At 38.5% G+C, this 27,879-nt stretch overlaps 1 protein-coding gene across 1 annotated transcript; it reads right to left on the bottom strand.

The window, feature by feature from the left end:
- Positions 1-107: 107 nt before the first annotated feature.
- LOC134653920 (monocyte to macrophage differentiation factor) lies at positions 108-27,659 on the bottom strand. Its single transcript, XM_063509286.1, has 4 exons — positions 27,261-27,659; positions 16,151-16,341; positions 11,913-12,165; positions 108-671 (listed from the first exon to the last, which is right to left on the bottom strand). The coding sequence occupies exons 1-4, from the start codon at positions 27,423-27,425 to the stop codon at positions 486-488; spliced, it is 795 nt and encodes a 264-aa protein (XP_063365356.1). The 5' UTR covers positions 27,426-27,659; the 3' UTR covers positions 108-485.
- Positions 27,660-27,879: the final 220 nt, after the last annotated feature.

The raw sequence follows: 27,879 nt of genomic DNA, 5'->3' as shown, positions 1-27,879 counted from the left end.
ATGGAACAACCAATTTAGCTAGGACCCTAAATGACGTAACAATCTCGTAAGGTGACTGTACGGGACAATGGTATATAATTTCTTGGAATGCTTCTTTAGCCGTTACTATCTATTTAATGTCGAGTGTACCTCGTCGATTGGCGCTCCACGGCTTACAATAATAGCCTAAAGAGAGCCGTCCTGAGATAGGGCAGTCTTCATTGTGTAAGTTCTGGGAAGAGGTGGCGAAGTATCGCCAAGCAATGTACCGTGGGAGCTACGGCGACGAAGATGTGTCAGATGGCGTGGGCGAACGGGATCCGGCCGTCGGAGATGAACAACACGCCGATAAAAAAATTCGCATATGTACGGGACAATGGTATACAATTTCGTGGAATGCTTCTTTAGCCGTCACTATTTATTTAATGTTGAGTGTGCCTCGTCGATTGGCGCTCCACGGCTTACAAAAATAGCCTAAAGAGAGCCGTCCCGAGATAGGGCAGTCTTCATTGTGTAAGTTCTGGGAAGAGGTGGCGAAGTATCGCCAAGTAATGTACCGTGGCAGCCAGGGCGACGAAGATGTGCCAGATGGCGTGGGCGAACGGGATCCGGCCGTCGGACTTGAAGAAGAACACGCCGATGAGGTACAGCATGCCGCCGAGCTTCAGGTCCGACATCGCTGGGAAGTGGTGCTGGAATGGGAAAAAACTATATGAATGTTTATAGTAGGCGGCTGTGGTCGATTGTATATCTATCTATATATATAAATGCAAGTGTCCTGACTGACTGACTGACTGACTGACTGACTGACTGACTGATTCATCAACGCAGAGCCGAAACTACAAAAGCTAGAAAGTTGAAATTTGCACACTAGGTTGAATTTATAAAGTGTACAAGAGATAAGAAGCGATTTTGAAAAATTCAACCCCTAAGGGGGTTAAAAAGGGGATGAAAGGTTGTATGGGGTGCAAGTTTTATTTTAAGCTAGGAATTTGAAACTTTGTAAAAATGTACTATATTAAAAAACAAGAAAACTAATTTCTGCGTTTTCGAAAATTCATCCCCCAAGGTGGTGAAAAAGGGGTTGAAAGTTTGTATGGAGATCAAATATTTTTGTGAGTGTTGGACTTGAAACTTTGTATATGGGGATATTATTATAAGACGGGAAAAGTAATTTCAGCGTTTTTGAAAATTCATCCCCTAACAGGGTTAAAAAGGGGTTGAAAGTTTGAACCCATTACAAATGCTTTGAAACTTCTTAGAAAGACATAATAGCCGATGACAAAAAAAAATGAATTGCGACGTTTTAGGTAATTCAACCCCTAAGGGGGTAAAAAATGGGATGAAACTTTGTCCTGGGGTGCAAATTTTATTTTAAGCTAGGACCTTGAAACTTCGTAAAAAGGTATTAAATTAAAAAACAAGAAAACTAATTTCTGCGTTTTTGAAAATTCATCCCCCAAGGTGGTGAAAAAGGGGTTGAAAGTTTGTATGGAGATCAAATATTTTTGCGAGTGTTGGACTTTAAACTTTGTATATGGGGATATTATTATAAGACGGGAAAAGTAATTTCAGCGTTTTTGAAAATTAATCCCCCAAGGTGGTGAAAAAGGGGTTGAAAGTTTGTATGGAGATCAAATCTTTTTGTGAGTGTTGGACTTGAAACTTTGTATATGGGGATACTATTATAAGACGGGAAAAGTAATTTCAGCGTTTTTGAAAATTCATCCCCTAACAGGGTTAAAAAGGGGTTGAAAGTTTGAATCCATTACAAATGCTTTGAAACTTCTTAGAAAGACATAATAGCCGATGACAAAAAACAGGATTTGCGACGTTTTAGGCAATTCAACCCCTAAGGGGGTAAAAAAGGGGATGAAACTTTGTCCTGGGGTACAAATTTTATTTTAAGCTAGGACCTTAAAACTTCGTAAAAAGTAATTAATTAATAAGTAATAATCGTAATTAATTAAAAAAACAAGAAAACTAATTTCAGCGTTTTTAAAACTTCATCCCCCGAGGTGGTAAAAACGGGGTTGAAAGTTTGTACGGAGATCAAATATTTTTGAGAGTGCGGGACTTGAATCTTTGTATTTGGGGATATTATTAGAAGACGGGTAAAGTTATTTAAGCGTTTTGTAAAATTCATCCCCTAACAGGGTTAAAAGGGGGTTGAAAGTTTGTATGGAGTTCAAATTTTATTTTATGTTAGGAACTTGAAACTTCGTAAAAATATATGTTATTAAAATACAAGAAAACTAATTTCAGTGTTTTTGAATTATCATCCCCTAAGGTGGTAAAAAGGGGGTTGAAATTTTGTATGGATATCAAACATTTTTTCGAACGCGGGACTTGAATCTTTGTATTTCGGGATATTATTAAAATACAGGAAAAATAATTTCAGCGTTTTGTAAAATTCATCCCCCAACAGGGTTAAAAAGGGGTTGAAAGTTTTAATCCATTACAAATGCTTTGAAACTTCTTAGAAAGGCATAATAGCCGATTACAAAAAAAAAGTAATTGCTACGTTTTTGGAAATTCAACCCCTAAGGGGGATAAAAAGAGGATGAAAGTTCGTCTTAGGGTGCAAATTTTATTTTAAGCTAGGAACTTGAAACTTTGCAAAAAGGTATTAAATTAAGATACAAGAAAACTAATTTCAGCGTTTTTGAAAATTCATCCCCTAAGGTGGTGAAAAAGGGGTTGGAAGTTTGTATGGATATCAAACATTTTTTCGAACGCGCGACTTGAATCTTTCTATTTGGGGATATTATTAGAAGACAGGAAAAGTTATTTTAGCGTTTTGTAAAATTCATCCCCTAACAGGGTTAAAACAGGGAGTTGAAAGTTTGTATAGGGTTCAAATTTTATTTAAAGCTACAAACTTGAAACTTCGTAAAAATGTATTTTATCAAAAGAGAAGAAAACTAATTTCAGAGATTTTGATAATTCATCCCCCGAGGTGGTGAAAAAGGGGTTGAAAATTTGTTTGGAGGCCAAACATTTTTTTGAGTGCGGGACTTGAATCGTTGTATAAAGGCATATTATTAGAATACAAGAAAAATAATATCAGCTTTTAAAAAATCATCCCCTAAAATGATTAAAAAGGGGTTGAAAGTTTGAATAGGGATCAAATTTTATTTAAAGCTAGGAACTTCAAACTTCGTAAATAGGTAGTTAGGTAGTAGGTTTTATTAAATAGAGGACATGAAAATCTTCTAAGGGGGTTTAGAGGGATTATATCGAGGACAATTTTATTCAGTTAGGGGCTTGAAACTTCGTAGGTTGTGAAAGACAAAGTCTCATGCGTTGTATAATATTAATAATTAACAAATGATTAACCGTCCTACCGCAATCACTTGCTGCACAATGTTCTAAGCTGATGTAGAATATATAACCACCAATATACAAATCCAGGCGTACGAAGTCGCGGGCAACAGCTAGTTTTATTATAGTTCAAAATGGTAATTATAAAACCACGGGGTTACGTAAATTGGCCAACCAAACTGTCATTTTAGTATCTGATGAACCTAAAAACTGAGTAGTACTCGTATTTTATTTCTTGTATCATCATTAATGTCAATTTTCAATTAAAATATGACGTTTAAAATGATATTCCCTTAAGTCGACCTGTTGACCCTTTAATTCATTTTTGATTCAGAGGTGATTTACACTTTACACAATTACTCAAATCTAACCACGTTCTAATTTTAATGTCGTCAAATCCGGTACGTGAATTAAACCTAATCGTAAATCGTAATCCAAATGAAGGTAATGATCGATGGTCACTTATCACAGAACGAATGAATACATTATATAATTATTATCTTACCATTTCAAAAATTTCCACAAGTCAAGGCTTTTTATCTTTAACTAAAGGCCATGAAAAAGGAATATTTTAACTACTTGTACCTATAATGATATGAGTGACATTTATTTAAGCGTATGGTGTAACATTGTAGGCAATAGGTATATGCTAACTGTATAACTTATTATAAGTCGATATCGAGGCTACGCAGCCAACCGATCCCGTCAACCCTAGTAGCACGGTCGCATTTTTATCGTTTATCACCATACCTGTCACGTTCTAACAAGTATGTAAGTGCGAAAGTGACGGGCATAGTGATAGTCGATAAAAATGGAACCGTGCTGAGCCCGCAGGTGTCAGATTGGTATAGAGGTCCTCCGGGCTGCCTCGGGAAACGTCTCTGGGCGTCGCTCAACAATGTGCTGGATAGTTTGATCTTCAAGGCCGCGGTCACACAACGGACTCTCGTTCCATCCCCATTTGTGTCGCATATTGCACCTGCCATAGCAAAATACTAACCTAAACTATCGTATGACTTTTCTACAATAATATGGCTTGTACTTTTCAGTGGAACTTGTAATTACATAATTTCAATTTCAATTCACGCGAAGCATAAAATCTGAAGGCCGATTGATAATAGATGTCAGTGTTTAGTTTACATGCTCGTATCCCAAAATAAATATGCAAGTGTTTTATTTTAAAACCACGAAACGTAAACCAACTGAAACCAACCGAAAGATATGAGTACGTAGAAGATAAGTAAACAAACAAAGATAGCGTCTAATATTAGACAGACTTTACCCAAAAAAATAATGTAAAGTTTCAAGTCCATTTTCAATCTCTTCGCCACACTAAAACTACTGAATCAATTTTAACTTTGAAGCAGTTTTTACTAGCATTTGTCGTTGACAGGTTTCAAAGTAGTTAGAGTCCCTAGAATTTCATTTATATTATACTGTAAATGTGACTTTCTATAAGATAAGGGTCCTTATGCACATGGAGCATAAGGACCCTTATCTAATGGAAAGCCACAAATATTTATTATATTCGAACTTATTCAGTCCAAAATATAAAGTAAATAAAAGTAAAACCACTCTTTTCAATGGGCAGTTTTGGTACGGAACAAAAAGTAATCGATTTTATAAAATTTTAATGACACTGCGGTCGAACTGAGACATTAGTCTTCATGTTACGGAATTCACAATTACATGTCGAGTCGAGTGACTTGATGTGCTGACTGATGACTTGATGGTGACTTGGTGAGTTCATAGAAGCATGGTCCTTTTCTAACTAGTTGGAAGGAATATTGGTTGAAAAATTATTCAAGCCTAACATAGCATCAATTAACTAACTTACTAATAGTACTAATGGGTTAAGTAAGGCATGTAAGTGCCTAACTTTCATGAACATTATAAGTTATAAGAATAAAAAATTATTATTTAAAAGAAAAAACCTTATTAACATTTGTCATTATCCTGAGGTCCCACACTAGGCATTCACAAATTACTTTAGGTTAGGGCTTAGATTATCATTCTAGTTCAAAAAGTTCCTTATGTAAATTTAAGTGTTGTTAGTACATACAGTACTAATGTGTACGTAAATGTGCATGTCCTATCGAACACGCATAACTATGTCAGAATCCATACTGAGTCGTTATAAAAATTCCCATCTGGCATATCAGACTTCGAGTCTTTCTATACAGACGGAACCCTAAAAACATTCTACATTTGGCATTGAAAACGCACTGTCACATCGGGGTTTTCGGTACGGGAATGATTTCGTGTATTTATAACTTTGTTTATTGTAAAATTATTACCAAACTATGAATTAAACGTAGTAAGGTCCAAATGTGCTTAGAAATGTCAAATTAGTATCGTTTTTTACAGTTTTTACCTGTTATTTGCCTAGTGTAAAACATTCCCGCACCGAAAACCCCGATGTATGGTGACAGTAACATGCAAACCACCTCTCTATTCCATACAACGCCTATACCGCTGCCAAATCGTGAGAGCAAGATTTATTTGTACACCACATCGTTGCATAAGACATGCACGTGCCGTATGTACTTATAAATATTTATTTATACAACCACTTGGTTGTTTCTATTTACGAGGGGTATTCAAAATATTCTCGGTATGAGAATGAAAACAAACAAGTACGAAAAGTTTGATATTTTTATTTTTCAATATACTCCCCCCCTATGTTCATACACTTAAAAGATCGATCAATTATTTTTTTTAATCCCTCGTAAAAATATTTTTTATCTTTCGTGTAAAAATGCTCCTCCACTGCCGCCTTCAATGCTTCATCGTCAGAAAATTTATTTCCACGCAGATCCTTTTTAAGATTGGGGAGCAAAAAGAAGTCGCTGAGGGCTAAGTCCGGACTATACGGTGGGTGAGTAACAGTTTTAAACCCACATTCAACAATAGCTGCCTTGGCAATATGAGCAGTATGGACGGGGGCGTTGTCATGCAGAAGCAGAATACCTTTGGTTAACTTTCCTCGCCTCTTTTCTTTAATTACATCCTTTAATTGACGTAGAATGTTAGCGTAGTACTGTCCTGTGATATTTACACCTTTTTCTTTATAATCGATTAGTAATACTCCTTCACAATCCCAAAATATCGTGGCCATGACCTTGCCAGCTGAAGGGATGACCTTGAACTTCTTGGGATGAGCTGAACCCTTAATGTGCCACTGCATGGACTCTTGTTTACTCTCTGGGTCATAATGATGAACCCAGGTTTCATCTCCAGTAACTATTCTTTGCAGCACCTCATCAGGATTTTCACCGCACAGGTCAATAAAATCGGAACAACAAGCTACACGCATGTCTTTTTGAAGCCGAGTCAGCATTCGCGGAACCCATCTTGCACTTACTTTTGACATATTAAGATGGTCATGTATAATATCATGTACGGTACCAATAGAGAGATTGGTTACTTGTGCTATAGATTTTACCTTCACTCGACCATCTTCCAATATAAGTTTTTCCACTTTATCAATATTTTCTTGTGAAGTAGCTACTACAGGCCGGCCAGGTCTAGGGTCATCTTCAATACTCTCCCTTCCGCGTTTAAACTCGCTTGACCACTTTTGAATGGTAGATAAAGAAGGAGCAGACTCACGGTAAACACAATCCATTTCCTCTTTTATGGTTTTTTGATTTTTACCGTGTTTTGTCAAGAATTTTATCACGCATTGATGTTCTAATTTAGTTAACATTGTCAATTCGCACATGATGTTCATGTTTGTTCAGCAATTGCAGAAAAACAAAAGACCATCTCGGTTCGAATTATACTTTTTTTTAATGTCAATGAATAAACCTTAGCGGCCAGTAACGAAAGAAATTTTAGAAGAGGTCGTAAGATATCAATACCGAGAATATTTTGAACGCCCCTCGTACAGTAGGTACATAAAGCAAAAATATATTGCGGATGCTGAGTAATTAGGTGCCATATGAGGAAACTTGATTATATACCAAAATATAATTAAAATATTGATATTCAGCTAATTTTGCGGTTTAACTCGCGTATTTTTTTTAGTCACTCGCGCGGCATGTTTCGGAGAGTTATCAAAACAGTTTTTGGTCATGAGAATATTTCGCTCAGCGAATCAGCATATCCAGCGGGGCAATGCAGCTGGCCTTCTAGTCACCGAGTGATCACAATTTAGGACATTTATTTATTTATGTTTATAAGTTATAACAGTGCTGTAAACGATAAGATTAGTCAATTACTAGCAGTAGAAAAAATATTGTCATTTTCATCTAGGTATCTGTTGCAGCATTTCTTTGCCCGTTTCTGGACATATGCCTCCTCCAAATCCAGCTGGAAAACTGTAAGTCCGGATAGTATGCGTAAACACGTTCGCTAAATCAAGGTTAGCTAGTTAGACTAGTCTCAGGTAAAGGTAAACCACGCTAATTATTTTTACTACGTAAGTATTTATCAAACATTAATATCAGACGTGGAAATATAAATGTACAACGGGATAGATTTAAATTATCATTTCTATTGTAAGCCTCCAGGAGTTGCTAATTGGAAGACCTAGGTTCAAGGACGGGTTAAGTACCACAAATTTGGTACATGTATATATTTTAAGGAAGCCTCGTTTCGGCATTTGTCGACGATGGAAACTATAGCCTTCTTCAGTAGAGGCCTGTGCCAGAAATAAGACGTAGACTCTGTGCGGAAAGAGAAGAGTCGTGGAACGTATGGGGCCCTTCTCTCTCTCTCTCTCTCTCACACGACTCTTCTCTTTCCGAACAGACTCTATGTACTCGTAAGGTAATTATTAGATTGGTTGTAAGTGAATAAATGTATTTCTGCTATACGTAGTAATGACCTGCTTGACAAAACACTGGTAACATATTTTCAAACGTTAAATTGCGGCACCCTACTAATCGACAAAGTGATTAATTATTAATTAAAACACTCCGCCTCCGCGGATTCGTTTAGTTTCGACTTCGACTCAAAAAGTAGGCCGTTCTTTTAGCGGATTAAGCTCGGAAATTAACTTAGAGTGAGTCGATGTCGCTACTAACAAAATTTAGTAAAGTAGCTTAATTGATTTTAATTGTGGTGTTTTAAATAAAGATAAAGATAAAAGATAGTTTATTCAAGTAGGCATAGTTACAATGCGCTTATGAACGTCAAATAAAGCTACACCGGCTCCAACCCTTCACCTCTGCCCCGAGAAGATTTAAATCCCCCTTCAATTGGAGGAGGGTATCCCAATTAAGACCGGCGACAAACTCGGCGGGACACAACTTTTCAAAAAATTAACATCACATGTGTATCAAATGTATTTTAAAACTGCTGGATGGGCACTAATAATAATAACGTAATGTTCAATTTTAAATGGCGTTTAGCATAAGATAACTTACTAACTTTATAAGAAATTAACCAAGGAAGAGTTTTGGCCGATCGGTGTGAAATTCCGGCACCGCGGGGTTGCACAACACATTGAGAGATCACAGTTATCTTTGTTATGGATCATATCGTCAGGTGACAAGCAAAAGTCACTAAGTACCACCACAAGTTCATAGCCATAGTGAACCATATTAGTACGAAAAGAAGGGTGATTTTTGTTTAAATATTTTATAGTAATTAGTGACTTTTGCTTGTCACCTGACGATATCTGGGGGCACGGCCGTACCCCCGCCAAGACAAGGCAAAGGGCAAAAGGTTAATATTACACACCAGTTAACAAGTATTTACATTATACAGTTAACAAGTATATACATTTATTTTATTTCATTTCAAAAACTAAACGCCACATATGGAATTATGGTAGCTAAATTATTTGGCCAGTTTGATTTAGTGTATAGCAAAGCGAAGCCTATACACGCGCTACGTCTCGCAAGCGACTCTCTCGAAATGCATACCTTGTATTGTTTTCCAGCCCTAGTAGCACGGTCGCATTTTTATCGTTTGTCACCATGCCTGTCACGTTCTAACAAGTATGTAAGTGCGAAAGTGACGGACATAGTGATAGTCGATAAAAACCGGCCAAGTGCGAGTCGGACTCGCGCACGGAGGGTTCCGCACCATCAACAAAAAATAGAGCAAAAAAATCGTGTTTGTTGTCCATACAACAAACACGATTTTTTTGCTCTATTTTTTGTTCCCAAGGGGGGCTCCCATGAGCCCCCCTTAAATATTTATTTTATTTTATTTTCAGTATTTGTTGTTATAGCGGCAACAGAGATACATCATTTGTGAAAATTTCAACTGTCTAGCTATCGCGGTTCATGAGATACAGCCTGGTGACAGACGGACGGACGGACGGACGGACGGACAGCGAAGTCTTAGTAATAGGGTCCCGTTTTTTAAACTTTGGGTACGGAACCCTAAAAATGGAACCATGCTGAGCCCGCTGTTCATAAGTCTGAAGCTATCACCAACCCGCATTGCGTATAAACGCACATGAGCCAGCAGTTTAGTTCTTAACACGTAGAAACCTATTAATCATAACGTCCGCTACTACGAGTAATACTAGTTTGATAAAGTAGTTATTTCTTTACGCAACGATACATCGCACACTAATGGCGGCTCTACACGGCATCAGGCCCCGTAGACAACATGCCAATCACTAACGCTACGTAGCGAACGAAACGCAACTGTCACTGTCACACTAATATGGAAGAGTGATAGAGAAACAAAGCGATTCGATAGCGAAGCGCAAGCGATCGTCACTTTGGCTAGGCCGCCAGCAAGTTTACGTAGACAATATAAGTCTGTTTAATTTATACACACCTTATGAAATATCTAAGTTGTCACAACTAAATAGTCGCAAAAAAGCCATAATCTAATACCTCCAAGTTGGATAAATTCGTTAGATACTCGTATATCGTATACCTATCTATTTCTGTCACAAACCAACTTTTTCTGTGATTTCTGTTTCGGTTTCTGCATTAAAAATAATGTTTCGGACGAAACAACGGTTTTAACTGACACTAGGGCAAAATCTAACCTTCGGTTTCGGCTAAAAATCCGGTTTCGATCGGACACTAATTCTTGTTGGCAAACCAAGAAAGATAATAAATATATTCCTCAGGTGAACGGCACCATTATGTAATTGTCTAAAATGAACAAGGACATATGTAACAATACATAATAATGTAGTCCCAATGCCTGCTGAGACCGGTTCATGGGTGTCTTATTGTTGCACCTGTGGACGGGTTCCAGCAGGCGTTCTACATGACATAAAAGCTCTCCAAGGGGCCTCTACGTGTTGGATCTGTGTCCCCACGCAAGCCTATCAAAAAAACCGGGATTATAGGCCCGTGATATCCAAGGAGATACAAATAATAATGTTATCTACATAAAGATAAACTAGCTACACCTATTTATTCCTTTGAGGAAGATCGAAAATATCTCGCAAACAGACCTCGTTGACATCCTAAGATGTCCTTTGACTTTTCAACCCGAACATTTATCAATGTCACGTTTCCCCGAACGTTCCTTTATTCAGCAAACACTTTGTCTCAAGTATTTATTTCTTTTGCTAGCGTTATTTATATTAAATATATTGAGGGAATTCAACGAACTACCGATATTGCGGAAAATTTTCCGTTCGACACGGCTTTATAGGTTAGAGTTCAACAGAAGAAAGCAGATGGGTTAGTCATTACTTTGAAAATGCCACATATCTATCTTATAATGTGGCATTTCCAAAGTGTCATGCTTCGCTAGGGCAAATTGCTGAAATGTGTGCTTGAGCATGTTATGTGTCATTTTATGTTGACAACATAAGACTTTCCGGTCGGTGCTACATCTATTGTCAAGTAGCAGTACTGATAATTCCGCTACTCGATGCTAGATGTCGACACTGAAAATAATAGTCTTTTTGGTACCAAAACTGATGTATGGAGTGAGCACTCTTGTCTTACTATATTTCTCTATGACCCTGTTGACCTGTCACTGCGACTAGGTGCGTAGTGTCACAGAAATCAAATTCCGTGACTGTACGACGGATATCAAGATCTTAAAACGTTACGTCTTAAAGGCTTGGCCAGACACAGAGCGCGACGCAGCGCCGCGATGACTGTTCAAACAGGGCGCGCGCGGACCGCGCTCTCAACACGCCCTCATCGCGCGCGCGAACGCGGCGCGGCCGCGCGGGAACGCGGCGCGGCCGCGCGCCACCGCTCGCTGCCTGACGTCCGATCCGACTGATGTGACCCAGCGCGACGCGGCGGCCCGCCGCGTCCCGCCGCGTCCGCGCGGCGCAGCGCTGCGCTGACGCAAGGGGCCGCGCGGCGCGGGGCGCGACAGAAGCGGGGCGTGATACCGGCGGGACGCAGTCTGTTTGACGTCGGTAACCTGTTAGCATGTGCCGCGGTCGCGCGGCGCGGACGCGGCGCTGCGTCGCGCTCTGAGTCTGGCCAAGCCTTTAAATGTAGTGTAGTGTGTAGTGCACATAATTACTGTAATCTCGGCACCTGACCTTGGACTGGCACACGTCAGCATTCGTAGATTACTAGACAATTAAACAGTAATACGGACGGATCGCTGATCCGTTACGATAAAGTTGCAATATTGCAGCCACAACAGTAGCGCATTGCATTGTTTTAAGAACTTCGCGTGTTGTCTTTTCTTGCACATGCATCAATACTTACATTAGACGTGACGATGATCGCAGCGGGCCCGAGCCCCATGACCAGGTACAGCAGCAGCTCCAGCATCTTGTAGCGCTCGTGGAAGATCTGCTGGTACGTGATGCCGAGGACGGCCAGCAACCAGATGGCCCAGCGCAGCTCTCGGAGCATCCAGCAGGAGAGCGTGCCGACGGTCAGCCAGGGGAAGTAGGAGCTGGCGATGAAGATGTAGATCATGGCGCGGTCGCAGCGGTGCAGCCAGTGCTTCATTTTGCTAGAAAAAAAAGGATGTCTTAGAGAAATTTGGGATAAAAAACGGTTAGTCGAATTTAAACATTTTAAACTGTCATGAATCATACTAATTTTACGGTTTAACTCACGTAATTTTAATAATTCGCGAGTCGCGAGCCATGCATGTTTCGGAGAGCCTATGTCTCCATTTTCTAGCACGAGTGCATGAGTAGCAGTCAAGATGGCCTCGCGCCGACACATGTCGCGGGAGTGATTAAAAGTACGTTAGTTTTTTTATATTGGTAGGAAATGAGCAGCCTGATAAGCCTCTGTTCTTTATGAGGGCTTTGCGCAAAGATTCTGAATGGTGGAAATCGAAATGAGATCTTTGAGATAGTGATGCGAAAGAGTTATTTTATAAATATCAAAAGTGTAAAAATGTAAAAGTGTTATCAAATAAGCATGGATGATAAACTGCTTAAAATGTAGTTAGATAATAGTAAATATAAATGTTGATCGTTATTTAGAACACGTTTTCCCATTACTGAGTCACCAGCGCAATATATGCGAGTCGAACAAACATTTGTGCCTCTGCACAAAGCTAATAGCCTTCCGAGGTTTTCCCGAGGGTCTACGATATGGGGTTCTTCAAAAAAGGAGTGTACAGGTTTTTAAAAAAAGGTCGGCAACGCGCATGTAACACCTCTGGAGTTGCAGGCGTCCATAGGCTACGGTGACTGCTTACCATCAGGCGGCCCGTATGCTTGTTTGCCACCTATGTGGTATAAAAAAAAATATAATAAATACCTACTTCACGAGCGTTTATCTTGTCTACCCGTGGTAGCAATGGGTCACCGAAACCAGACAAGACAAACGCTGAATACAAGTACACATACTTGTCTTGTTAAATACGGATCAGGGGATCATGTTAAACTGGCGTCCAATTACCAAATCGGCTCGCATGCACTCGCTTAACCAATGGCACACGGCGGGCTATACTTAGGTGAACTCGACGTAATACCCGCGACCTTGCCTCTGACGCACCTACGAAGCCTTAGGAAAGCTAAGCTAGGATTACATTTAAACCCGTTTGCTCCCAATGCCAGATGAAACTAGGTTATTGTTAGGGACAAAAAGCCATATACATGAGAATAATGGTTTTGGCGAAGCCATGGTATGGGTAATAAGCGCTTGTAAAAGCTTAACCTACTTTTTAAAACGACCATTTCAGGGTACTAATCGGGGTAGTAATCATAAAAATTAGTGATGTACCGACTATTGATTTGGCCGACTAGCCGACTAATCGGCGCTCGGATGGCCGATTAGTCGGCCGACTAGTCGGCTAGTCGGCCAGATCATTAGTTTGGTCTAAGTTCGGTTCAAATCCACTAAAAAACAAACGTTTTACCCTTTCGTCGCGATATTTATCATATAGTAACGCTAAACAATTAAATAAAAAAATCCTAAGGTTATATTTCATACGGCGACCGCACAATCGGACATAAAAAAGCGACCACAAGGTCAATAATTTCGAACAAAAGTTTTCGTAAGCACCCTAAATAAAAATTTGGGTAAAATAGGTAAAAAGCTTATGAAAATATGTGCTGTTTATTACTTTTTGCCCTGTTTTTCTGTCACTTATAAAGTGCCGACTAATGGGCCATTTTTGCCGACTAATGGGCCATTTTTGCCGACTAGTCGCCGACTAATCGCCGACTACAAATGAGACCAAATAGTCGGCTTTCCCGACTAGTCGGTACATCCCTAATAAAAATGCCTCGGATAGCACTTGTTTGCAGAGTTGGTATAAGGCCTACCGTATAGACTCGACTTATTTCTTAGGGTTTTGAAGTCAGGTTTCAAGACTTCAAGTTTAATTCAATGCTCTTGGTAGCACTTATTTCACTAAGCTGACAATTGACACCTTACCCTGTCAATTTTCTGTACGTGTACAATGTTCTGTGTCGTTCTATTTCACCAAGATATGTGACAAGTCAAAGAACATGAGACGGGAAAGGGACAAAGTGCCAATCCTGCAAATCTGAGTAATGAGGGCAACCGATTAACTTACGCCAATTACAATTCAATTAGACGTACATATCGGGCCGGTCCATTGTTAAACCATCACAGTAATTGGAACTGAGGCGCCGCTCAGATCAGATGTTTACCTATTTACTACCTAACCATGTAGATATAGTATAAGGTATTGTGGTAACTTCGAAAATGGTACCTACTGATTTGGAAGCATTAATTAAGAGTATATTCAACATACAACGTTGTATAAAAAGGTAGGTAACTTGGATAACCTTTAAGCAATATTCAGAATTCTAGACGAGACGAGATTACATTTAAGATTCTGTTTTTGGGTCATGGAAATGTGGAACATGCCGAATATGAAGCAAGATTTTGTATTATTGTGTCAGGGTATTAAAATAACCAATATTCCGGGCACAATATAGGATTATCTTCAAGGATTCAAGAGAATCTAGAGCACGCGGGTTTTAAGTAGGGAGGGAGATTAAAGAGAGGCAAAATATGCGCAAATACTAATATTAGTTTATATGTATTGTTATTACCCTTTTCGAGTAAGACGTAGATAGGATAGCTTAACAGCAAAAAATATAATACTAGGCTTAATAGTCATACCTTGTTAGAAAAGGGAGCATTATTAATGAATGGTCTACCTTTGATCAACTTTAGCACAAAACCAGTGAGGCGTCATCGTTATTGTCTTAGAATGTGTTAGCATTTTTCTGTAACAATGCTTTGTGAAGAAAATAATGCTGGGCGGCTTGGAATTGGAAGTATCATACGGCGAGGCTCGATATAATAAAAAAGATGGAAAACCCTGATCTAGGCCAACGTTTTCTTTATTGTATGGTGGCGTTACCAGCATTTGAGTTCGTGCAAAGCGTGAATAAGCTTTGTGTAGCACAAAATGGATTTACCAGCTCTGCCGTCCTACTTACCGCTTCTTTTTACGACGTTTCCTCCTAGCAGCGTAAGTGTAACATTATAGTATATACTTAGTTGGAAAAATGTTCCTAACAAAAGAGTTTACTTCTCTGTGTTTTAATCTTCGGTTATAATGGAAGCAATGTACCGGGACTCGTGTTGTTAACAATCTCGCGCGATGTTGTTGGACATATTGATTTTAGATTTTAGCATTCACGATTTTCCCACATTGTTCGAAATATCTGGAGTAAGTACCTGGATTTTATAACTTTATACCTACGCAATTAAATCCTGCTTTATAATTAATTATTTGCCGGGTATACCTATACCAGGACTATGCCTAATAGCTGCATCACCACTAAGGTATACAGGACAAGTAAAACCGCTCTTTCCTTTCGTCTTTGAATTCTTTGATACTGTAGATTAGTGTAGATTGTAGCTACCGACACGAGAAGGGACGTTATTTGCAGCTTTATAAGTGCTTGATATATTTCACTGTGTCAGTTCCACTATTTTATTGTTAGAGTGCTACGAGTGTTCCTCGAGGTGTAGTTAAAAGAGAGCGCAGTTTAATGTTCTCCGTTAATGTTATATGATGATTAAATTCTAGCACTATCCCGGCCATCAGGGGAGGTATATTCCCCCACCTGTTTGTACTTTGAAAGTACATAGATTGAAATTGGTTTTAGAACTGGGAGATTCTAATTGAAAGAAATATGCGGCGTATATTGATATCAGATTTCATTCCGATCAAAGGACTCATTCACACGTATAAAACTTCAGAAATGACTCTTATTTGGTGTAGTTTAAAAACATTTGAAGGCAGTTTGAGATTGTTAAACTTTAAATCTAACTTAGCGCTTACTCGTATCATGGTCAGCTGGCCAGCGGGCATACTAGAAGACACTTAGCACACCGAGTGGAAGGTATAATAGTCGGCACAGTGAACAGTAGACATAACGCCAGTCTGTAAATCACGACCTGCTGCGCGTGAGGAGACCGCGCGCGCCCAGCGACGAGCGAATGATGGCTGCTGCTACTATATTCCCAGGTCAAGCGTATGAGACACTTACGTATCAGATCTGCAGCAGCATACCGAGTGGAAGGTAGTCGACACGGCGAACAGAAGACACAGTGCCAGTCCGTATACTACGGCTGCGATAGCTTGAGGCGCGTTGAGCGAGCGCGTGAGGAGCTCGCGCGCGCCGAGTGACGCTGGCGCCACGCATATCGCGTGCGTGCATACGTTCGCTACGTTCTCTACCTGTGGACAAAATACAATAGCTATAAGTATAATAAAAGACAAGATAATGATTTATTTGTATTTAATATTGTTGTATAATAGACTCAACTAAACTCCCAGATTACTTTCTATGGTAAGGCAAAAAGCTAGTTGGCTAAATCACCCCATGAATCAAAATCATGAAATACCTACATAAATACTACAATTCCGTCGCCACGAGTTATTTGCCAGCTCTGGAAGTTTGTTCATTATTATGATCAAAACAACAACAAAAAAGTAGACTGGCTGGAGTATGAAAACTATCAAAAGCCTACACTCCATTACATACTTACACATGTCGTGTCGTAAGACTCGTAAGTTAACTCTTGAATATGTAAATGTTTTGGAAATTCGCCAAATCGAGTGCCTATTGTTACGCTACACTGTCAAGCAAGAGTGTCAAGACATTTTCGGTTAAAGGTTTTTGTGCCACGCAAATCGTTACATATTCGACTTTGAGCCGACTTTTAGCTTAATGCAGTCGAGATCTAATTATATATGTCACCGTAAAATTGTAAACACTCGTCATATTATAATCTCGCTAGTTACATTATAAACTGACGGTAGGAAGATTATAATCTAACCTAACCTACGTTAGATTATAAACTAACGGGTTCACAATCTTACGGTGTCATATATATTATTCTACATCAAATTAGGGAGGCTAAAGTATACGCAAAAATAAGCCATTAAGTCCTGTTGGGATTGGAGAGATTTAAATAAATAATTACATATTCTGTTTAAGCATCTAAATTTTATTACGGCTGCTTTAGATAGAGAAGCTTTAGCTTTAGAAGAATGCCGTCATATGCAATAATATCTAACAGAACGGCCCAAGTGATAAAATTATGCAAAGCCTATATCAAGTGATTTAACATTATCATGTACCTATTTTTGGAAAAATGTGAGAGCAGCAGAGTTAAAAACGACCTATACTCGATGTATTGACAAGCTAATTAGAATTTTATAAACCTAGCTTACATCATTTTGAGGACATATTCTGCGAAGCTGCTTTTGCTACTGACTTGTACTGGATTTCCACTGAATAATTTAAATTCTTTACATTTTCAATTAAATTAACGAGACTCATTATGCCAATATGATACATTTTTTTTAACAGATTTAAGTTATCCAAAGAATTTTATGATCAAAGGCGATTTGTACTTCCTATGCTATGCCTATATTTCCAGCAATTGTACAAAAAGGGAAATGAGCAAAATACAATGTATATGCCGCTCGAAGTTACATCGGCAAATATTATGCGGCTCCCAGAAAAAAAACAAAATGGATGTTCCGAAAAGTGCTTACGAATGAATAGCAATGTGACAAACTTAGGAACATATAAACATGACAAAGTGTTCTACTTTCTGAATATGAATGGTCTTACCTACTACTCCTACTAGTAATAATGTCACAAACTAAGTGATGTTCATAAACATGAATAAAATGTTAAACTTTAAGATTTATGAATTGTGAATTCTTACTACCTACTGAAAAACGCCGAATACACACGCCGAAAATTACGTATTAGTAAGCTTTTATATTTAATACGAGTATATCTAATTCTTCTGATAAATAATTATACTTTTAAGTTTAATGTATGCTAAAATAACGTAGACAAAAACAATACCCTCGCGGTGATGTGGTGAAAAATGTTGTTTCACTTTCATGCGGCAGCAACATTTTTTTAACCCTCGTCCCTTAAAGCCTCTTTCGCATCTTTCATCTTTTTTTTTTCATCTTTCGCTTGCTCGGATTTCAAAAGGTTAAACTAACTTTGCTCCCTTCTAAAATAAATAACTATTGAGCACCTTGGCCGCTGGTCTTCTTTCAAGTTCATAAATATAGAACCTCGGTGCGGCAATTAGTGTAACTCGTAACTAAGCACACTTTGCATGCAGTGGAGGTGATAGCTAGTGAGTAGTATTAGTAAGTACATTTGGTCACTTATCCATTAACACAAGGTAGAACACAAATGTGTATCCCCTTGACTATGACACCGTAAGATTGTGAACCCGTTAGTTTATAATCTAACGTAGGTTAGGTTAGGTTAGGTTAGATTATAATCTCCCTACCGTCAGTTTATAATGTAACTAGCGAGATTATAATATGACGAGTGTTTACAATTTTACGGTGACAACTATACAATAGATAATTTTTAAGAAAAAAAAACCGACTTCCATGAGGGACACCCCGGTGAAAGAATAGTTATTTGTTTTAAATTTTGGGGGAAAATTTGTTGTTTAACCCTCGTGCTTTGAAACCCTCGTAATGCTCAAGATTCCATTTTTCGAAGCACTCGCTACGCTTGTGGTTCAATTTTGGAATCTTTCGCTTGCTCGGGTATCAATATTAGGTTCAGGTCCAGATAAAAGCCCGAATCCAGGTCCAGGTCTTGGTCCAGGTCCGGCTCCGGGTTTGAGTGTAGGTCCGGGTCCGAACCGGGCCGGGTCCGAGTCCGGATCCGGGTCCGGGTCCAGGTCTCCCAGTCCAAGTCGAAATCAAAATCGCCAAACGTGTACTATGCGTAGTTGAAGAGTTCTGTTCTGATCATCATCAGCAGTTCCACTGCATCAAATGCGACAGTTTTTAATGAAAATGCTTGATTTTTTGATAAAAATAAAAAAATCTCTATACGCATGCCTTTAAGATTTGAGGAGTTCCCTCGATTCATCATAGATCCCATCATCAGAATTCGAGCTTGACAAAAATGTGGCTTAAAAATTTAACTTAACAAACATAACGAAGAGGACAAATCGCCAAACGTGTAGGTACTATGCGTCGTTGAAGAGTTCTGTTCTGATCATCATCAGCAGTTCCACTGCATCAAATGCGACAGTTTTTAATGAAAACGCTTGATTTGTTGATAAAAACACAAAAATCACTATATGTATGCCTTTAAGATTTGAGGAGTTCCCTCGATTCCTCATGTATTCCATCATCAGAACCGAGTTTTGACAAAAACGGGACCAATCTGTATGCATATACGTACAATCAGAAAAAGAATTTTCAAAATCGGTCCAGTAATGACGGAGATATAGAGTAACAAACATAAAAAAAAATAAAAAAATAAAAAAAATAAAAAAAAACAACCGAATTGATAACCTCCTCCTTTTAGATTTGGAAGTCGGTTAAAAAGGACCGATCGAAGCCGGAGTCTCATTGTCCTTTGTGCGCATATCAAACGCAAAATGTCATGTGTCATGTCGTGTTTGAACGGATCTGTCTCTATTGACAACACGTATCGCGATTCGCGAGATGACCCGTACCGTATCGGCATATAGGTCAATCATACAAATAGATAACTGTATAAGTATAGGTACTTAGTATATGGCTTGCTAATGAAAGCGAACATTATATCAAAGGTAACGGTGTTATATCAGTCATATAGGAAATAGGGTTGCCAGATAGCAGGGGCGTATTTTGAAATTTGGAAGAAAAACAAAATGCAATCCGCTAGGGGCGGCATATGCCGCCCCTGAGGGTTGGTGCCCCGGGCCATGGCCCGGATGGCCCTAGGGTAAATACGCCCCTGCCAGATAGGAAATATCTAGGTGACATACAAAGATAGGTACTTAACGAAAAATATATGTCACACTTTTACATAGGACCCCTCGTCCCTTGGTTGTTTCATATCAATAGAACAACGTGCATCGCTGGGTGGTTCTGATCTCTACAACAACACTTTCGTGCTCAGTTCTTATCCTAAAAGCTTTTTGCGAAATCAACGAGATTCTACATCATACGCATACATTTTTGGGCGACCCCAGCTCCTCCACGAACCCCAGCAAGGTTTTCAGGTTGAGGAGAGGTGATTCTAGTAATCTGTCTCGCCTAATGCCTCTTCTAGTCTAGCATCTCTTAACTTTATCGACGACTGCGTGGTATTCTGCATCTGTTCTTTTGAGAGTACAACAACTGTACTCGTAAGTTTTGGATTATTTTATAGGATAGTTATTTGTAGAGTTTTATATTTCCCCGAGAGTACACAAGTTATGCGAAATTTCGGAAGAATCCAAGACGAAAAGAACCTAGCAACCCTTGTTACCGTGTATGTCGCATCACATCCGCTCTTCGCTAGGCTATATTTGTCGCGAGGCGGAGGCACATAATAGAATTACTGTTCTCGTATGATATAATACGGTTGCGGTTTCATTCCGTAAATACCAGAGGTCAATGCTTAGTACCATGACTAGGCATGTGTAGAAAAATATACGAAGCCTATTAATACCGGCGGTATGTTAATGTAATATCACCAATAGCGTAGAAACTTGCGTTTAGCCTTCATCAGACGAAAGTAGATGACCGCGCGAAATCGCAACAAAAAAGTGTTAGAAGTCCTTTTGATTTATCCAACCATTTTGTAAAAAAATAATAATAATAAATAAACGTTTATTCACAAATCTTGCTTACAGCTAATTACATTTATTTTTCTGCCAAACCACAGAGTGGTTTGTTGGCAGACGAGGCTCCTAAAGGACCTGACACAAACATCATTCGGCAATCGATCGATCTCTTGTAGTTAAAAAGCTCTTAGAAGACAGATCTGATGTAACTGTAGATATGTTTATAAAAATGGAGCGCATTATGATTTCTATGGATTTCTATTAAAACAAGATGTGAAACGTGATAGAACGTGTAGATTATATTAAACGAGACTAGAATTTATTAGTACACCTACGCTGTACCTACTAAATTAGTATGGATGGACGATACCTGATAGGTTGAATACATTATTACATTACAGCACACGATCGGTGGGGTCCCTTGAGGGAGGGCCTTTCCATTATGGTTATAGACTGGGCACTTAGGTAACTGGATAGAGAACTAGACTAATATGATAAGTAACCCCATAGAGGTTCGGTAGATTAGTTATAGGTATATTCGTCCGTGTCCATTGTTACGCATTTGTGAACTTTGTCTCATTGAGATGAGGGCTATAATTTCGTAATATTTTTAAGACTATAGGCTTAAGAAACAACAGACTGGCGAGCACGTATACGTCAGACATAAAGTTTTCGTCCCAAAAAGAAAGCACCTACGTGCCAAAGAGGCAAATGTTTTATATCGCCCATAAAGTAGATCGTGCAACCAATGCAAAAGATGTATACGAAAACCAATGTATGTAGTTCTAATCTAAGGTAGGTAGTTTGTAAGTAGTAAATACATACGTAGAGCTGTAGGGCTAAGATGGTCGGCTCTTTATCATTTGTCACCATGCCTGTCACGTTTTCTAACAAGTATATAAGTGCGAAAGTGACGCATGACGTGACAGGTGATAAGAATGTGACCATGATACCGTTACAGTAATAACATATACTAATCTATGATACCGTTGCTGAAAGTTTATACTTATTTAGACTCCTGAAAATAATTCCGTCACGGGTTGGTAATGGGAGAATTGGTCCAAAATACAAACAAACATATTTTTTAATATAACAACCATCAGGTTCAAGGGTCAATAAGTATTTCAATAACAAACCAAATAGAAAGTTAACGCAAAATCTAAGCATCTAAGAATTCTAAGATGTAGTATGTATGTATCTATACATTTCTACATCTACATACGAGTACATGCTTAGATTCTATTAACGTATTTTCTTGGGCAGAATACACATCTAGGGCAGAAAAATAAATAAGTTTTAGGTACCTATCTCGCAGGCTTACATCGCGCCAAAACTTGTTATCGGAGTTTTTCCTTTTATTTTATCGTCTGCAGTGGCGTGGCCAGGAAGCGAAGTTTTTTGGCCGTAAAATACAGTTATTCATGATTCCCTACTAGCGAACCGCCACGGATTTCAGACATGAAACGTATCAAACAATGCAAATGTAGGCATAATAAGTTTTTTGTTACTAAATTTCTAGCAACACTATGACTAAACAACAATGACATTATTTCGGACACAACCATTAGGTACAATAGGTAGAAAACCGGCCAAGTGCGAGTCGGACTCGCGCACGGAGGGTTCCGCACCATCAACAAAAAATAGAGCAAAACAAGCAAAAAAACGGTCACCCATCCAAGTACTGACCCCGCCCGACGTTGCTTAACTTCGGTCAAAAATCACGTTTGTTGTATAGGAGCCCCACTTAAATCTTTATTTTATTCTGTTTTTTGTATTTGTTGTTATAGCGGCAACAGAAATACATCATCTGTGAAAATTTCAACGCTATTTCAACTGTCTAGCTATCACGGTTCGTGAGATACAGCCTGGTGACAGACGGACGGACGGACGGACGGACGGACAGCGGAGTCTTAGTAATAGGGTCCCGTTTTTACCCTTTGGGTACGGAACCCTAAAAAAGTCTCAGTAGGTCTGTTCATTAAATGTGTAGTAGGGTGGTAGTAGGTAATCGTTTGACATTAACCCTTCGCCTCGATGCTATCGTAATTTGTTACGAAAGTAGACCGCCAATAGCACGGAAAGGGTTAATTGGGTCACACAATTACGATTAGGTAGTTTCCTTTAGGTACTTATTTATATATTTCCTATAGGTACATACAGTGTGTACAAAAATGTGGATTTCGTTGAATTAGAAGGAATGTTGGGTATTAAGTACGTATGGTATCCATGGATAATTTGTTAATGTATAATACAACACAAATTCAATAATATGAATACCCTGTAAATTCCTATGTTATCCCGTTATACTTACCAGCCTTAAAATTACCATCATTATCATAGAGTACCTATAGGTACAATACGTAGGTTGCCCTGAAAGTTTCGGGAATTGCATACTTAGGAACGTATATTTGACATGTGTTATACCTCTTTGTTACAAGCATAGTCTCATTATTCGAAAACACTGGCCACTTAGAAAAAAAAAACAATGTTCTATTTTCAATTGTTTTTTAAAGTCGTTGAGTCGCTGGTGAAAATGGAGCTGTCCCGCGAAAGTTTTAGAGCAATGATTTATTATGACTTTAAAAGTGGATTAACACAACAACAATGTGGAGACCGATTGACTATTGCTTTTAGTAGTGAAGCACCTTCGAAGACGACAATATACAGGTGGTATTCGGAATTTCAACGTGGCCGTGTGTCTCTTGCGGATGACGTACGTGAGGGTCGACCGAAAACTGCCGTTACCGATCAAAACATCGATGTTGTTCGCCAACTGATAAAAGAAGATAGGCATGTTACATATCGGGAAATTCAGGAGACTTTAGGCATTGGAATGAGTCAGGTACAAGTTATTTTACAGCAAGAGTTGGGCGTGCGGAAGTTGTTTTCCCGGTGGATTCCTCACTTGTTATCTGACGAGCAGAAAACGGTCCGTGTCAATTGGTGCCACAAAACCCTAAAAAGATTTAATGGAGGAAGCTCAACTGCCGTTTTTAGTATTGTGTCAGGTGACGAGTCATGGATTTACGCATATGAGCCTGAATCCAAAAACCAATCTCGAGTATGGGTTTACGAAGACGAGCCGAAGCCAACAAAAGTTGTTCGTTCTCGCAGCACGATCAAAAAAATGGTAGCCACGTTTGTCTCCAAATCGGGTCACGTGGCGACTATTGCTCTTGAAGATCGAAGAACTGTCAATGCCGATTGGTATATAGGCGTTTGTTTACCGATTGTTTTTGCTGAACTGCGAAAAAATAACCCTAACCGCCGTATTATACTACACCATGATAATGCCAGCCCTCATACTGCTCAGAAAACAAACGACTATCTGAAGGGCGAAAAAGTCGAATTACTGGACCATCCTCCGTACAGCCCCGACCTAAGTCCCAACGATTTTTTTACTTTCCCGAAAATAAAGAATCGGTTGCGTGGTCAGCGTTTTCAGACCGCGGAAGAAGCAGTCCACGCTTATAAAATGGCCATTTCGTCAACCCCCAGTTCAGAGTTCAATAACTGTTTTGAAAACTGGTTTCAGAGAATGAAAAAGTGCATTAAACACAAAGGAGAATACTTTGAAAAACAATAAAAGTACTTTTATTTCATTTAAACGCGTATTTTTTCCAATTCCCGAAACTTTCAGGGCAACCTACGTAGACAGGTAATCGTCTATTCTGTTATTTGATTTGAATACACTCGATTATCTATAGATTAGGTATGATTTCGTAATAGGTATTAAGTATTATACAGATATCATTACATGTAATCACGGATGGTATTATGACCCTCATCGCCTTATCAGATTGTACAATCTGATCTGTGATTTGGTGTATTGTCCGTTCCACAATTGGACAAATATCGGAAACTGCGAATCCCTATCCAGAGGGGCTACCGCGAAAACCGAATTTCGCAAATTGCGGGGATCTTTCTCTTTTACTCCAATGAAGGTGTAATTAGACAAGTGAAAAATTCCCGCAATTTGCGAAATTTGGTTTTCGCGGTAGTCCCTCATCAGATGGAGTAGATCGAGTACCAACGTTTTAGCAAACTTATTTCAATTCTGCTCAGTTCGCGCGCGCTTACACACTTTAAGCTGTCTGAAGCGACCTTATCATTAAAGTATCATTACACGTACATACATGATATCCAACTTGGGGAAAGCGTGGCTGATAGCAATGTTTATGGATCCTTATCGGCTAACATGTGTGCCACATTCACAAGCCACAATAACATCCATACTAATATTATAAATGCGAAAGTGTGTCTGTCTATCTGTTACCTCTTCACGCTTAAACTGCTGAACCGATTTAGTTGAAATTTGGTATAGAGATAGTTTGAGTCCCGGGGAAGGACATAGGGTAGTTTTTTTTATCCCAGAAGGCATCCTTTAAGGGGATGAAAAGGGGGGTGGAAATTTGTACGGGGAATCGATAAAAAGCAGCTTAGATCAAAAATAAGCTACCCAAATTACTAACACCACGCGGGCAAAAGCTAGTAAATAATCATTGGGCTTTTAGAATCCCAGTTTTATGGTCTATTGGTGTATAACAGCTTTTAGACAATCTTCTCCCCAGTAACCTTAAGTACAAGTGAAGTTAAAATTCTATTACTCTATTGCTTGACAACAAATTGAAGAGGTGTCAAATAAGTTTAATGACCTGTGTACATTATCATATCGCATTGTTAAATCAAAGTTTAATTAACCTATTACTTATTAGATTATCCAATCACTGAATACAATATCCAATTTGAATAAAATACTCAATGAACGCTAAATACATGAATAATGTTAACTAAATTGCGAGAAATTGTAATTGAATTATTATCTTTTTAGTTATATGATTGTACATATAGGGCTGCCATCTCCAAATTTGCCGAACCCGGACAAAGAATTAAAAAAAACCCGGACATTTGGCGTAAATCGCATATTTTCCCCGGACGTGTCCGACAAAAATATAAAAAAAAAAACTATTAAATTCAATAAGGTGTTTCCTCACATAAAAAGTGTCTGGGTTTTCCCCGGACACTTTTGAATACCCCCCCCCCCCCCGGACGGGTTCCAAACCCTATGTAGGTATGTTTTGTTTATTAATGCAGCCACTGGGCTGCAAGAGTGTGCAGGTATAAACTGCACACTGGTGCACTTGAATTGCATACTCTTATTCTCATAATAAAGAAGTGTTTTGTATATTGTTTAAACACCTCACCCGCTTGGAAATTTAGTGTATCCATTATTTAGTATTTGTCTAGTATAGTCTGTATTTTAAATTAGAAAGTACCCCGGCAGTGGGAAATAGTATGGAACACTCATTTTGTTTCTTGCATAGAGAATGTATGACATAGTTTATAGTAAAAAAAGCCGGCCGAGTGCGAGTCGGACTTACGCACGAAGGGTTTCGTACCATTACAAAAACCGGCAAAAAATCCCATTTTTACTCTTTGTACCTTACCGGTACCTTAAAAACACACTTTAGTATGTTGACTGGTAATTTGGTAGTGCTCTTTTTAATACTTACTGTAATACTATAAAATTAAGATACTAACATAAAAAAATTAAGAGGTTTAGTGGTTTTCACTAACAATGCAATAGTCATAGTCATAGTTTATTAGTAAACAATTTTCATTGTGTTTGAAATTAATTTACATATACATTTTCTTATCTATATACACAAATAAATCTTATGTCACGAACAATACATATTGAAATTAAATTTTATTAAAGGAAAATTAAAATATAAAACACAATTAGAACAATATAATAAATTAATAATATTTCATTTGTAAAGTCAAAATTAATATTTATTATTCAAAAGGTGTATTATACTTTTTAGTATATCTTCCTTAACAGAGTTATTAAATATATCTCTTCCTGTGCTGTGAGTAGCAATATTTAAGTCAAATACAAAACAAACATTATTACTTGATCTCAGTACAGGGGTGACATTGTCACTGTGTGACGAAACCCCATTAAAAAAAACTACTTACAATGCAATTGTATTAAAACCTGTATTATACTTTTTAGTAGGTATATCTTCCTAAACAGGGTCAAAATCTTCACCTGTGAGTAGGTAGCAATATTTTAGTCTGCTTATAACAAAACGAACCATAAAGACCAAAGAAGAACATGCCTCCTAACTACTCCAAACTGAAGATAAGAAAAAATAACTGACCAAACATCTATGTATATGTTTACTGGCAAACCCTGGGCAAAAACTGGTGTTTAAAAAATATAAGCAAAACCTAATCTATCTGGAACTTCGATTTTAATTCACAACGACATTCAAACAGTTGCATGGTCAGCTGGTATGATGTACCAGATTAATTTAATGCAGGGTAAGAGCTAAATATAGCTTACACCTGATGTTTCTTATCACATGCCACCCTTTACACATGATCCAAAACCTATAATAGAAGTTCGCGTAATCAAGAACAGAATTAATTATAGATCAACACAAGCTGTCTAAGAGGAGCTAACTAAAAATAGTTTCGCAATACTTCGGAACGCGGAAGATTATCTGGCCAAATAAAAACAATAGCACTTTTAACTGAAGTACTCACCAGCGTAGGAACGTAGGCTCTATCCGGCGATGCTCGCTCGTTCATCCATTTTACCTTCTTCATTTTCTCCCACGGAATATCCCAATGAAAATAAATCTTACTTTCATTGAACTTAGCTTTAAATTTCATTATTATCACAGAAAATAAACTCAGAACGTCGCCCATTTTAGGATACTCCGCGGCGAACTAGAAACTAAATGGTTAGGTGACCAAAAACATCACGGGTTACTTTGAAGAAATGTCCAAAATCATGTTGTTTATTAGATTTACATGTTTTTTTGGTTCAATACCTACGATCTCCCAATATTTTTATTACGCGCGACCACCGCGGGTCGATTCAGCTTGACGTCTGAGAAAATGAATGATTGAATTGAACTGACATAAAATAGAGTGAATGAATGATTCAAACAAGGGGCGTTCTCCTACTTCGGCGAAAGGCGAAGGGTTAGATGCAAAGAGTAGTATAATATATATATGGTTAGATGGCGTGGGGTTTTATTGGTCTTTATAAATACATATAAAATGGTATTAGTCTGTATAAAATAGAAGTTTATATTCCTTTAGCCGTTAGGATATCATATAAATACACGGATATACTCTAGCTTTCTTTATCACCTAC

The sequence above is a fragment of the Cydia amplana genome, chromosome 14, assembly GCF_948474715.1.
Source record: "Cydia amplana chromosome 14, ilCydAmpl1.1, whole genome shotgun sequence".
NCBI classification, from domain to species: Eukaryota; Metazoa; Arthropoda; class Insecta; order Lepidoptera; family Tortricidae; genus Cydia; species Cydia amplana.
This window is presented reverse-complemented; position numbering and strand designations above follow the sequence as displayed.

Coding starts and splice junctions, on each gene's coding strand:
- LOC134653920 (XM_063509286.1), bottom strand. CDS start 27,425: ATGGGCGACGTTCTGAGTTTATTTTCTGTGATAATAATGAAATTTAAA. Junction 16,342..27,260: donor GAGCCTACGTTCCTACGCTG/GTGAGTACTTCA, acceptor TTTTGTCCACAG/GTAGAGAACGTAGCGAACGT. Junction 672..11,912: donor CGATCATCGTCACGTCTAAT/GTAAGTATTGAT, acceptor TTCCCATTCCAG/CACCACTTCCCAGCGATGTC.